A 14,069-nucleotide genomic window follows, 5' to 3' on the forward strand; every position below is an offset into this window, starting at 1 on the left:
ATCTGATGGCTTACAAAATGATGACTAGTTTTTCCAGCCGAAAAGGGGAGTTCGACGAGTCTTCCACCATGGAACTGTAAAACCATTTGATTTTAAGCATGAGTCAAGGTAAACGCCAAATGACTCACAGGATGCCTCGACTACCCTTCTGCAGCTTACTTTCACATAAACACAAGTATATAAATATTGTAATAGCCTTATATATTCTCCTATATTTTTTTATCTAATTTGGATTTTCTTAAAAAAACTTTGTTACTCTAAATAATCTCCGGCTGAATTGCTGTTAAATGCTGAACTTGTGACTATGTTGGAGTGAGGGTAAACTAGTAATGATCTTGAGAAATTTATCTATATATAAGAGGGCCTCGCCACCTTTCAGGGGCTAGGACTTTAACCCCTTGAAAATCAAAATGTTCATTTTTCATAGCTGCCTATTAATTAGGTTCTTTGTTATCTTTGTATTTTTAATTAATTATTTATAAATATGTCCTTTTCAGTAAAATCTCTTAGATTTTACTTTGAGGTTTGTCTTAGTTTTCTCTTAGCAGTTCTTGCAAAACTCAACTACCTAGGAGCAAAATCAAAATACGATAAGTTTTTTTGAAAAAAGATGCGTATTTACATGATCTAATGTGTCAAGCATGTTGGCCTAATTACAATAATCATATCATTTTTCATGAGATGGCAATTCATAAAATATTGTTTGTCACTTGTCTCATAATATTATGATACTCACAATTTCACTCTATGAAACAAATCAAATCATTAATTTTTTTTTATTTTTATGAGAGTTTTGCTTTGGTATAGTTTTCTTCCTTAATTATTCATTTTTTGAAATGAGCAGTATAGATCTATCTTCCTAATTGGATGGTGACCTAATGTACCACCACTATACAAAAAAAGAACATTACCGACTCTTATTTGCCGACGCTTATTCCAAGCGTCGGCAAAAAAATTTTTTCGTCAACATTTGCCGACGCTTTTTAAAAGCGTCGGCTAGTGACGACGCTTAAAAGCGTTGTCGAAGTTAATATGTAATTAACGACACATTTAACGACACCTGTTAGCGTTGTTAAATAACGACGCTTAAAAGCGTCGTTAAAAGCGTCGTCGGAAGCCAAAAAATTACCTTATTTTATTCCCACATCGGCGGATCTAAAAAAAAACTGTTTATATAGCCAAACCCAACCACTCTGCACGGATGGAATGAAGGTACCGATTGGAAAGGTTGTTTGTATTTCTGAATGGAGGAGGAGAAGATGCAGACCGCAAATGGTATTTTTTTGGCAAATGGGAATTCGCGACGCTTTAAAGCGTCAGGAAAGAGCGACGCTTTAAAGCGTCGGAAAAGAGCGACGCTTTAAAGCGTCGGAAAATATTTTTTCCACTGTAGCATAGGCGACGCTTTACCGACGCTTTGGAAAGCGTCAGGATAGTTTCTACCGACGCTTTTAAGCGTCGCTAATAGCCAAAAAAAGCATCGCTAATGTCCAAGTTTCTTGCAGTGCACATAGATATCAACTAAAATGGTGAATATGTAATTTTTTTCAATTTTAAGGATTTTTTTGGAATACACTAGAATTCAGATATAAATCAAATTACCAGTCAGATACCAAAATTGCAAACTCTTCCGGTCTTCCTATCTTATCCATTCTCTCTCTCTTTATCCCCTTTTCCATGCTCTTGCCTCTTTCTGACTAGCTTGATTATTCTAGGATATCAGTTCAAGGTCAAATCGATTTACACTTACTTTTTATAATTCCAAATATAAAAGAAGAAAGCAATTGAGTGTGCTCCAAATCAATTAATACATATGGATGTAGATCAAGACCCAAATTGTGTATTATTATTATTATTTTTCTTATTGTGTTACTCGATTTGGGTTTTTTATTTTGCTTTTTTTTTTTTGTTAAGGCGAGTGGATTATACCAGACGAGTATGGATGCATCCAATAAAATCAAAAATAAAATACCTTGGAGTGCCAGGGGTAACTCTTCATCTCCAGCCCACATGGTACTACCCGAGTGACTGGCTGCTATATAAGCAGCCACCTAGTCTGCGGCTCCATTAGCTTCATGGAAGACATATTTGGCTTGAAAAGTCCCTCCATCCCTCACCATTGTCTAGATATCCGGAGCAAAGGGTGGATGCAACCGTTGCCTCTTGGACCCCCTCGGATCCAGCTAATGACCGTGGTCGAATCTTCCTTTAGGACGATAGAACTGGCCTGTAAAACATACCGGGTAAGATTTGGTTTTTGACTTGTAGTGGTCGTGTCAAAAAGCAGCATGCAATCTTTTAATTTAACAAAGGTGAGGTAAAGGAAAAGAAAAAAGGTAAGCTTCTTAAGCATAAAAGATAAATAAGAGGTGGGTGTTAGGTTGAGAGGCAGGAGAGGGGGTCGTTTCGCTACATGCAGGAATGCAGCGGGGCACACCCCATGATTTCTTCCAAAGGCCAAAGAAGAAAAGAAGTGCTCAAGAAGAAAAGAAGACCCCATGGAGCTCTACTGGTAGTGCTTTGCAATTGGAGAGAAGTGCGTGTGGTGAGGAGAGCAGGCAGTGTGTGGATGGAGCCTGAGTCCCGGCAACACAGTTGCCGACTTGTTGGTAAGGAGCCTAGGACAAGGAAATTTAGTTCAAGGGTCGTAGGAAGTGGCAACTCTATAAATATAAGAAAATCGAGTGGCAACGTATTAGCATGATGCCATTAGAAACAGGGCACCCTAGGGCCCGCCACCAGCCTCATGCATGTACTGCTGTTGGTGGGGGTTGGAATTATTATTAGGCTTGACGCGAAAAACAAAGGAATTATATAAACAAGGGATGCATTTATATGGATGAACAAAGGACAGACTCATATTTTTTTTTTTCTCACGGTAAATTATATTCTGCACCGCATGCACTAACATTATTATACACCATGCCAATCAAATTATAGATCAATTATCGTAATAAATATATGATGGATGAGATCTATAGAAATAAATCGATTTGATTGGCATAATGTACAGCCACATCTTGTGGTGCAGGATATAACTTTTTTTCTCCGCTCTGGGTAACAAATCGAAGATAAAATGGAACCCAGATGCTTCTTTGGCCTTACCTAACCTGTTGAAAAAGTGAAAGGTAGGTGGGCGTTGGAAAAGGACTCTTTCAGTTGGACCTTTCTTTCCGGCACTCGGTTCCCTCTTTTCTCAGGGGCCAGTCTTCAAATCATCTACAATTCATCAATAACTTGTCAACTAACAAAGGCTTCTTCATAGAAAAATCATCAGGTGACTGTTCAAGACGATTTTAATTGTGGTTTTTAGCATTGAAGTCTTGTGCAGTGATGAATGAAGTTAGATGTGTAAAAAAAGAAGAAGTAAAAAACAGACTTGCGATGGTTTAAGATGATGCTGATTAAATAAAATCGTTTCAAGAGATTGACGCGTGGAATGGAGCCATTACAAAGCATGTTTTTCCATGCAACCAAGTGTCTCTCCAAAACAGTTGGAAAAATCAATTGTTTACTTTTCACAAGAGAGACCAACACACTAAACACATGAGATCTCCTAAAATATAACCGATAAAATTAAAACAAAAAAAAAACGATCGAAGAATATAATATGGAGGATGGAAACGACCAAAAACTCATCACCGGATTCCATGAAAGTTCTCGTGTCATTCCAGCAATTTTGTTTAACAAGAAAAATCTCATTTTCGGCATCACTTTTTCCTTTTCTTTTCCCATATCACCTACTTTTGTCTTATGATTCCTGGAACCATTTGCGAAGTATAAAATATGTAACAACTTAAGATGATTGCCATATAGATTTTGTTGATGGATGGTATTACAATGTCCTTCTGACTATGTTTTTCTTTTCCAAAAGTTTAAGAAGAAAAGAGGTACTGAGAATGCTAATTTTAATTGTTTGTGCAGGATTCGATAGCCCAAATGCTAATCATATCCAAGCACAATAGCTTGCACGGAAAAACCATCACAAAACAACAATATATTAGACGATGCAAGCATTCATACTATTTCTTCTTTGATATTAGATGGTGGAAGAATCCAACAAACATGGTGGGAAGGGATCGTTGAAACATCTAAGAGGTCACAAATAAAATATGTCTGAGGGACTGAATACCTTCTCCTCAAAGGGCACATTTAGAGACCATCATCAAGAGAAAATCGAATATATGCAATAATCTGGCCAGGAAAAAAGAACAGTGGATTGGATTTGGCTTCTTATGTTATATTGTGTTTAGGGTAGGGATCCTAGCTGTTATATGGTTCCAAAGAAGAGTGTCATGGATAAAGGCTCTCTAGGATATCTTCCGCACCTTTATTAATTTGGTTCTTTTAGAACGACCTTTCTTTTTGTTATTGCTACACAATTGTTATATCTAGGGTGAAGAAACCTCACCTTTCTTCCTTTGAGATTGATAAATGAATGCAACCTCCTTTCTGGTTATCTTCCTCACCATTCTTTATTGAGAAGGGCTACCTACCCCCTCCCCACTATCCGGCTTCTCCTGCTCTCACCTCTTATCCACAAACCACATGCATTAAATGAGATGGGGACAGGGATGCAACACTTGGATACAACAGGACCAAACTAGGCGCCTAAAGATCTCATAACAAGAGCAAACATATATGGTCTCTCCATTTCTACATTTTCGCCATGTTTATCGGTGCTATCCTGCCAAGTAAACCAATCATATAGAGAAGAAAGAAAGAGAAAAAAAAAAGATGTAGGTAGCTGCAAGGAGTACCTAAAAAGAAATATAGGAATCAGGAACGGATGATGCCTATACTGAAGATATCAAGCAATAACAAACACCCACGAGACGAATCCATGCAATTGTTATGAATAATCAGAGACATCTAGTATTATATATCGATAATTATACAAAATAGAAGAGGAAATAGATAGACTCTCATCAAGATGCAAGCTCTAAGTTTGTCCTCCCTTCTCTCCCCTTAACCTCTAAAATTCCGAAGTGTAATTAAAATACTCCTCGCCCTATTAATTCATCTCAAGGCTTCTATAATCTAGTATTCGGTGCTGAGGCCTAGGACGTGGTTACACTTGCACTCCTTGCTCTTGTGCAACCCCAAGCTGCAGCTGAAACAAAGGTTCCCCTTCCTCCTTACAGGCTCCACTACTACTGGTTCTTGCTGGAAGGGAGGGCCTATACAAAGCTCTAAATTAAGGTCCGGACACTTCAGCTGCTGCTGCTGCCGCTGCCATGCCGACGACTCCTCGCTACTGCTCCTCTCCTCCATATGCCACAACACAGCACCCTTCTCCTCTCTCCTCCCGTAGGAGATGGTTATATTGGAGGCACGCTCGCTGATCGGCCGGTGGGTTGTAGGGTCCAGCCCTCTACTCAACAGCTTCCTTCTTATGTGCGTATTCCAGTAGTTCTTTATCTCGTTGTCTGTCCTCCCTGGCAGCCTTGCAGCTATCAAAGACCATCTGTATGAATTCAGAAGATTATGAGATTATTCATAACGTGGTATCGGATTATATTAAAATCCTTTTATTGTAATATCGAAGATAGGGTTTGATGATAAGAATTATAATGACCTACTTGTTCCCGAGGAGGCTATGGAGCTTGATGATGAGCTCGTCCTCCTCCTCAGTGAAGTTGCCGCGCTTGAGGTCAGGACGGAGGTAGTTGATCCATCGGAGGCGGCAGCTCTTGCCGCAGCGGAGGAGGCCGGCCGCCTTGGGGAGCGAGCGCCAGCAACCCTCACCATGGGCTCGGATGTGGGCGATGAGGCGCTGATCCTCCTCCTTAGTCCATGCCCCCTTGTTGGTATGGGCTTTCTCGCAGCATGGAGACCTCCCCATGACTCTTTAGTGCTTATTCTTTTCCAACTTTCTTCTCTCTCTCTCTCTTCCCACTCTTTTGTGGGCACTGCAAGCTCCCTCTTGGAAAGGGCGATGGGGATTTATAGGCGTTTGACTCCGGCCAAAAGGGGTGGCCGTTTGGGAGGGAGGTCTTCTTGACGCTAGTTGGCGAGAAAAGGTTACAAGGGGAGTGGCTGCAAGTAGGCCTCCTCCCTTGTCGTGTTACTAATAGTGTAACAAGGCACAACCATATCAGTGGTGCCTCCACCCTCAGGTAGGTGTAAAGCGAGGTTGGAAACAGTGGGGATGACAAGGCTTGATTAATTTCCACTCTCCCTTTACTGCTCCTTCACTTTACTATTGCTTTTCCCCTCTCTCTCTCTCTCTCTCTCTCTCTCTCTCTCTCTCTCTCTCTCTCTCTCTCTCTCTCTCTAAAACAGATATATCATATATTATAGATATGAATACAGTCAAAAAAAATCAAAAGATAACAACTTCCGAAGTGCACTAGATAGCTCCATCTCTTCCATTCAAAGAGTATTCTCGAAGTGGTTGGCCGCATATGAGGCCACCTATTGCACTGTTGGCCTCTACACATGCTTTGCTTGCAAGGCCGTCTCATTATAGGCTATAGCTCGGATATTTCTAAACAACCGGATGGTAGTTGTCTTACTATTCTTCTTCACTCACTATAATTTTATATACTTCTTATATTTTAATGTTTATCTGAAAAAAATAAAAATTATGGTTCCGGATGCACTCCTCCCTCCAAATGGATGGTCCAAGTCGATGGCATGTGTTATCCTCATCATTTAAAGCAGTTAATTTTTATGTCAACCTTTACATGGTCGTTAGCTGTTGCCCCCCACCCCTTCCCACAAATAAAAAAAAAAGGAAAAAACAATTGGTGGCCTGGGAACTGCCACTAGGCTAAATAATCCTTCAATGGCAAGTTGATATTTAATCGAACGTCTGTGATCCCAAGTGAAATGAGTCATGAATGACTATAATTCTCTAATTGATTAAAAAGTGCTTATCTGTAGATCATTGAGTTCATAAATTAATACAAATATCTTATATGAACACCAAGAGATTTTACCGAACTCGATCAACTAGCATCTTTATGTTTTTTTTTTTTTTCTAAGTTATATATGCATGATGTTGATTAATAGGTTTGCCTTGCTTCTCCCTTTGGGAATAAGAGCCTGAATTGGGTATACTATTTTGGTTAAGATCGATGGACATGTTTGAAAGCTTTACAGAGCAAGAAAATTTGAGTTATCAGGATGAAAAAGCTTGCATTTTAGCTATAGAACATATATTATATATGGAGTTACCAAAGGCTAAACAGCTTAGGATGTAATATTGTAAATAGACAAAATATAGAAATTGAGTTCGGACAGGGAACAAAAGGTTAGAATGACCGGACCACTTTTAAAGTAGAGGTAAGAGGTAAGAGGTGATACCATCTGAGCAAGTGCTCGATAGTTCAAAGCTAATCTAATTGTTTGGTATAAAAAGAAGAAATATCTTAAATGATGAGGCTCTTTAGGGGACCATCATGATTGTGACTGCATAAATTAATGACCCATGTTGTAATATGCACGATATTTTGAATGAATCTTAATTCTGTGCCCCTAAAAACTTTTGGTAAAACCTCGAGTCTGCTTTAGATTTTTGTTCATTCTTCTCCAAAGTCTAAAGTGGATTACGTAGACCGAACTTGATTGACCTAGACCCAAAACCTGAATCTCTAATTTAAACTCAGCCTGCAAGCCTAAATGGATGTTTCTACTTCTGAGTCAAGATAAAACAATGTGACTAAACTTAGCTAATCCATAACTTGCACAAAATATGTAAGTCTTGCTAGCTTGTAAGTTGTAAAACTTGAACCCAACTCAGATGTAACCACAACCGAAACCTTTGTGTAAATGGGTAACTAAATTTTGCAATTCTATCTTAAGCCACTCAGGTCATATTTTAACTTGCAAACTAACATGTAACCTCAGCATCAGTCTTTGCAATACTAATATTCTTCACATTTGAGGTCAGAAATCTACGAGCATGGGTAAATGTTCATGCATAGGACAGAGGTGGAGTAGGACTAGAGAAATCTTTGATCTCCCAATGGAGTGTATTCTGTAGTCGTACCCTCGAGATGTCTATACATGCCGATGGGATTGATCTGCCCCATATTTTACATCCCAAGCTGAGAAATTTGGCTAATGTTCTGCTTGCTGATTAAGTAGTCTAAATGTGTTTCAGATCTACTCCACTTCAGCACAAATAAGATAGGTCTAGAATCTACAAAGGTATAGAGAAGAGTAGGGAATTGTTCTAGTCGTGATAATGGCTAGCTTTTGGCCGAACATCCATAGGCATGGTAGGTGTTTATATATGTTTAAGAGGTGAGGTAAATATATTGGACAATTTGATCATCCAATGGAGTTTTAGATGCAAATCGTAGGTTTGGGGTGTTTAAGATGTCTAGGCATATATGTTAACTCATAAATGTATGGAGAGAAAATATATGGTTGATAATCGACATGTGTTTAGGTTTTATATTATAAAGTGAAAACTGAATTTTCACTTCTTACCATATTCTATAACAATAAATTAAGAAGTCGTCAGTTTAGTATGAAGAACTGAACACATGTATTGCTTGTGGGCCTGAAATTGAAATTAAGTAGTTTGAACACACATAAGATCTGTCACAATACGGGACCTCATCCAAAAAGGCTAGTCGGGAGATATTTTTTCAGCTTCTTAGTTCTATATAAGTAACTAAGATCTCCTCGGTAAATAACCGATATAGAACTAAACACATACAAGCGTGGATTCTTACATACTCCCCCATTCAAGCACTGTCATCCTTGTCATGATTCAAATCTATTCAAATTTAATCACAAGCAATATGTTCGGCTCGTGGTCAGTCTCTATAAACTCGTGCTGTAGTGTCCTCTAGTCCATATAGGCTATGAGCTGAGTTTGCTCTGATACCATTTGTAACAACCCAAGACCTTATCCAAAAAGACTAGCTGGAAGATATTATTTGGAGTTCTTTAATCTTGTATAAATACCCAAAATTTTCTTAGCGAATAACCGATGTGGGACTAAATATACGCCCGTGTAGGTCCTCACAAGATCTCCTCTCCTTCTCTGCAAGAATGAGGGGGTTCTAAGGTACAAGGGAAGGTGAAAAGGAGGGTAGACGAATGGTGTGGTTGAGGTATGGGCTTTGCTTTACCTTCCACTTTTTCTCACATGCTTGGGGTGCAAGTCTTGGTTGCTAGCTTTAGGGGAGGAGGAGGTACGTTAATTAGGCCTTTTTGTTGTTTTCTCTTTCCGCAAGGAGACACAGCATTCCCCACCACACATGACCTATCCAAGTTATCCACCACACTGCTACATCTCCCAACCTCCCCTTTGCTCCCCTTCCCACAAGCAACTCCAAATAATCCCAAGCTCTCATGGTTCACCTATCCCTCAAGAGTCAAATCCACCCAGACCTCATGTTCCTATTCCCATCAATATAAAAAAAGAAAAAAAAAACAAGTATCTTTACGCAAGAAGAGGGCCTCAATCATCTCTGTGCCTATGCTGCATTGAAGTCAATTAAAACAAGTTGTAGTTAACGTGGTGGTTGGGGAAAATTTTGGTAAACCGCTTGCTGAAAGCTTGGGAGTACATCAGAGTGCCCGAATCCCACAGGCAAGAGCTCCACGCGTTCATCTATTCCCTTCAGTCAAAGTCTGCGTAAAACTCACTGGTAATCAAAGACCAAGTCTAGAATCTGGCGCTTTGTCTGGAGTCGTCACCTTTCTTTTTCAGTAAATCTGGACCATATTACTATGAGTTAAAACAGCAGACTGACTAGTCTGAGGATTCAGGCTCGGACCAAGTTTTCTACTTTCCAGGTCAAATACCACGTTAATCTTAAGCAATCATTTTTCTGACCTAGTCTCCCCCCTAAGTTTAAAGAATCAGATTGGTCCGGGCCTCAGTCAGGTGATGCCTCAACCCGACCCATTTGCGACACAAGTAATCAAGAAGATACAAGGATGTTTTTAACCATAGCAGAGGTATAGAAACTTATTAATGATCCCTCATCCAAATAAACAACAGGAATTATATTGGTGGAAGATTCATTGATGAATCAGGAAATTTGCAGATTGAGCATCACATAGAATGACAAAGTCAAGCATGGGACCGATATTGGCTTTCTAGTTATTCAATGGAAAATGAAATTGATGGTAAGATGTGTTGACAATTGATATCGCAATGTACTGCCACAAAAAGATTCCTAGTTATGTGCACATGCTGTAATCTTTGGCGAGATTTTAAAACAAACATATGATGTTCTGCTTTCTTCTTGAATTAAAAATCACTTCTTGCTTCTTTAGGTTGAAGATTCTCTGTAGCTAATTACTTGGTGACCGTTTGGAATCAAGCATAGTTAACATAAGGATAAGCACGTAGTAACTTAGAAGCTTGAGCTAATGAGCAAAGATTGCTCACAGGTGACATGCGCCATAGATTATACCTAATATTTAGGGCCCCACTTGACAGGTTTGTCTCCTACAAAACGGATGCAGTCCTACGCCAATGGATGAACTATAAGGGCCAAGTTAACCTGAACCTCGACCCAACATGTAGTTGTTGGTCCGGTTGGCCTGCATAATTCTGGGCTACAATGGAGGTTGGCAGGTCAATACCAGTCCTGCTCAAAATCAGGTTGGGTTGCTTGCTATAGACCCAGCTTAAACAGACTTTCTTCATAAAAAAAATAAAAATAAATAAAAACTCTTCTAATCTTCTATGTTTTGAGATTTATACTTAAGTAGATCTCAACACATATTACGCATATGATTTTTCATATATTTTACAAGATCTTGTATATGTACAATGTATGTGATTTTTTTTTTAAAAAAAAAAGACTAGGAAACTCAATGGTGAACAAGATTTCATATATTTTTTCTTTCCATGCTTCGAAGTTGAAAGAACTCAGTCTTTATCCAATACCTACTGTAAATGTGAAAAGGAAAAAAATATGACAATTTTTTTGGCATGGAGGCTTTGCATTTTTTGGTTAACCGCACAGAGCTGGCCTCCAAGCTATTAGCATTATATACTGAGCTTTTATCCGTTGGAATAGGTTCTTCTCTATTAGTTAAGCTTCTGCTATATAGTTAAAGAAGCCACATCAGTAAAATATTGTTTGAAATTGAGAGATTTTAAAGCTTTTATAGAAGAAATCATTAAAAAAAAAGGTTAAATGAATAACGAGAATACACCATATCATTATCTAATGATAGAGGCAATCAATCACCTGAATAATAGGAATTATCTCATAGTATTTCTCATATTTAATTAAAAGTAAAATTAGTGAACTAAAATAAGGAATATATTTATCATTTCATGTAAACGAAATAAAAATCTGAATACTAAAATGCATCATACATCCTATGTAATCAACTAATTAAGTAAAAATCCCATAAAAAAAAAAAACTAATCAAGTAAAATGGAGAGAGAGAGTGGCCATCTCCTAAAAAAATTTCTACTTGCAAGATCCACGGCAGGGAAGCTTGCAATGCGTGACGGGTTTTCAGATAACCTGTACGGCAGACGCACTGACCAGTGGCCCAGGGGAAGTAAACAGTATACTGTGCACTAATCTCAAAGCTTTCCAAGCATTGCATCCAGGCCCAGTGGGAATCTTGTCTTCCACTGGGCAATGGACCTGAACCTAATCCGAATCTTATTATTCCTTTATTTCTTTTTTTTTTCCGAAGTGCGTAGAATTGCTTAAATTTAATTTCCGTGCCACTGAACCGGCTGAGCCGGTAACCTGGGCACCCGCTTGTGTCGAGCCCCAACGGCTAGTTTTCAAACGGCTCTCTCTTTCCAACGGTCGTGCGTTTTCCAAATTCTCCTCCCACGATTGCTATTAACACCATGATCCCGTGAAGCGTATGCAAAACTCCCTCTCCCTGTTCTTCTCTTCCACTCCTCCTCGCACAAATCCTTTTATTCCCCAGTGAAGAAGTGAAGCAAAACCCAGACGAGAGGAAGATGATGCAAGACCCCTGGAACATCAGTGTTCCCACCGGAATCCGGCCATCGAAATCAGCGGCTTGCTCGGCCATTAGACCAATCGCGAGGCCAAAGCCCGATTTTTTCCACATTACCCACAAAGTCCCAGTCGGGGACACCCCTTATGTGAAGGCAAAACGGGTCCAGGTACACCCCTATTGTTCATCTAAAAAAATTCGACATGTTGATGTTTGTTATTCTAATTCCCTTTTTTTTCTGTTTTCGGTATCCTTCATGGATCAGCTAGTGGATAAGGACCCTGAGAAGGCAATTGCCTTGTTTTGGGCTTCCATCAATGCTGGGGACAGGGTCGATAGTGCGCTCAAGGATATGGCGATCGTAATGAAACAGCAGAACAGAGCAGAAGAAGCTATCGAAGCTATCAAGTCGCTTAGGAGCCGGTGCTCGGATCAAGCCCAAGAGTCCTTGGACAACATTCTTTTGGATCTTTACAAGGTTTTTCATTATTCTCCACTCTTCTCTATATCGTTTCTTCGCTTCTGATATAATGCTCAATGAACCAACGCCTCGACTTCGTCGAAATGTGAACAGAGGTGTGGGAGATTGGACGAGCAGATAGCTCTCTTGAAGCACAAGTTGCAACTTATCCAGCAAGGTCTGGCCTTTAATGGGAAACGAACAAAGACAGCTCGGTCTCAGGGGAGGAAATTCCAGGTCTCTGTCGAGCAAGAAGCAACCAGACTTCTGGTGAGGACCTTCCTTCTGTAGTTCTTTCCTTCCGATCTCTAAAAAATTTTCAGTCTATGTAATTTGGCTTTTATGTGGGGCAGATCACAACTTAGAGCTTATGATATCGTATGGTTGCAGGGGAATCTGGGCTGGGCACTGATGCAGAAGGAGAACTATGTCGAAGCTGAGGCAGCCTACAGAAGAGCCCTTCGGATGGGCCCCGATAGCAATAAGATGTGCAACCTGGGCATCTGTTTGATGAAGCAAGGGCTGATTGCCGAGGCCAAAGAGACCCTCAGACAGGTGAGTCCGGCGGCAGTCGATAGCCTGAGAGGAGCTGATTCCCACTTGAAAGCCTACGACAGGGCCCAGGAGATGCTCCAAGATCTCGAGGCCAAACTCTACGGTCGCACTGCGAAGGATCGGTCTGATCAAAGCAGGATCTTCGACGCATTCGTCGAGTCTTCCTCAATTTGGCAGCCTCATCCCTGCATCGACTACTTGATGCCACCAGCACGAGAACGCTTCGCTGATGAGAATATCAACACGAACAGAATAATAAGCAATGCGAAGCTCGACATTTCATCGAACGCCGAGCTCGACATCGATGCACCGCCATTCTATTCGTCGAGGATGATGAAAGATCTGAATGGGATGATCAATCATCAGCTCAAGAGGACCAGGTCGGGCAATGTGATGGAGAAGTCCCTCCCACCCAGAATACCTGTGGAGAAAGCAAGTGAACAAGGTGGCAACAGAAGGAAATCTGTCTTTGTTACGGCGGGGACAGAGGATTGGTGGCCCGAATTGCCGGACAATAATGAGTTCAATGACGCCATTGTGGCGGCAGTTCTTGCTCCTGTTCTTGAGGATGATAGTACTGATACCGGTCAGGCATTGAACGAGGGGAAAATGGGGAAAAGGCTAAGGATTTTCCAGGATATCATTACACAGGCATCGAACTCCTTCTCTAAATGATAGGTTTGGTCAGGCTGCGCTTTTTTACGGGAAGGAGATGATCTTGTTCTCCTTGATCCGATTACAGAGCTTTGAATGATCATTGTAACCAAACTCACAGCTAATAAGAATCCATTATTTGTTATTAATTTATTTGTCTTACACTCTCGTTTGCCAGGATCTTAGCGGAACTTGCATCTTTTTTTTCTCTTAAAAATGTAAATTTAGAGTTTTACTGAATTGAATCTGTCTTGCTCTTCCTTGGGCTGCTGAAATCTCCTACTGCTGATGTTATTTTTCTTGATTTTGATTGATTAGAGTAACCTATTGTTGATACACTATTTGCTGAAAGTGTTGGTCTGGTTGGGCTTCTGATCAATATTCTGTGTGTCGTTGGACCCCTTTGGTGTGCGACGTGATTTACGTCATGTGGTTCTTTTGTTTGTTACGCTCTTCTTTAAATAAGTTCCATCCAAATGAAACC

At 40.1% G+C, this 14,069-nt stretch overlaps 2 protein-coding genes across 2 annotated transcripts; one reads left to right on the top strand and one right to left on the bottom strand.

The window, feature by feature from the left end:
* Positions 1–4,838: 4,838 nt before the first annotated feature.
* Positions 4,839–6,050, bottom strand: LOC103720607 (myb-related protein Hv1). The gene is made up of 2 exons (XM_008810396.4): positions 5,583–6,050; positions 4,839–5,467 (listed from the first exon to the last, which is right to left on the bottom strand). Exons 1-2 carry the CDS (start codon positions 5,843–5,845, stop codon positions 5,041–5,043), a joined length of 690 nt encoding a protein of 229 aa, XP_008808618.1. The 5' UTR covers positions 5,846–6,050; the 3' UTR covers positions 4,839–5,040.
* Positions 6,051–11,824: 5,774 nt separating this feature from the next.
* On the top strand, positions 11,825–13,856 carry LOC103720606 (protein POLLENLESS 3-LIKE 2). The gene is made up of 4 exons (XM_017846053.2): positions 11,825–12,085; positions 12,182–12,394; positions 12,491–12,646; positions 12,767–13,856. The coding sequence occupies exons 1-4, from the start codon at positions 11,918–11,920 to the stop codon at positions 13,604–13,606; spliced, it is 1,377 nt and encodes a 458-aa protein (XP_017701542.2). The 5' UTR covers positions 11,825–11,917; the 3' UTR covers positions 13,607–13,856.
* Positions 13,857–14,069: the final 213 nt, after the last annotated feature.

This window comes from Phoenix dactylifera, chromosome 18 (genome assembly GCF_009389715.1).
Source record: "Phoenix dactylifera cultivar Barhee BC4 chromosome 18, palm_55x_up_171113_PBpolish2nd_filt_p, whole genome shotgun sequence".
Taxonomy (NCBI): domain Eukaryota; kingdom Viridiplantae; phylum Streptophyta; class Magnoliopsida; order Arecales; family Arecaceae; genus Phoenix; species Phoenix dactylifera.

Excerpts from the sequence above, each read along its gene's own strand:
- LOC103720606 (XM_017846053.2), top strand. The coding sequence starts at position 11,918 with ATGATGCAAGACCCCTGGAACATCAGTGTTCCCACCGGAATCCGGCCA. Across the intron at positions 12,086-12,181 it reads TGAAGGCAAAACGGGTCCAG|CTAGTGGATAAGGACCCTGA; the intron begins GTACACCCCTAT and ends TTCATGGATCAG. Across the intron at positions 12,395-12,490 it reads TTCTTTTGGATCTTTACAAG|AGGTGTGGGAGATTGGACGA; the intron begins GTTTTTCATTAT and ends AAATGTGAACAG.
- LOC103720607 (XM_008810396.4), bottom strand. The coding sequence starts at position 5,845 with ATGGGGAGGTCTCCATGCTGCGAGAAAGCCCATACCAACAAGGGGGCA. Across the intron at positions 5,468-5,582 it reads CATAGCCTCCTCGGGAACAA|ATGGTCTTTGATAGCTGCAA; the intron begins GTAGGTCATTAT and ends GAATTCATACAG.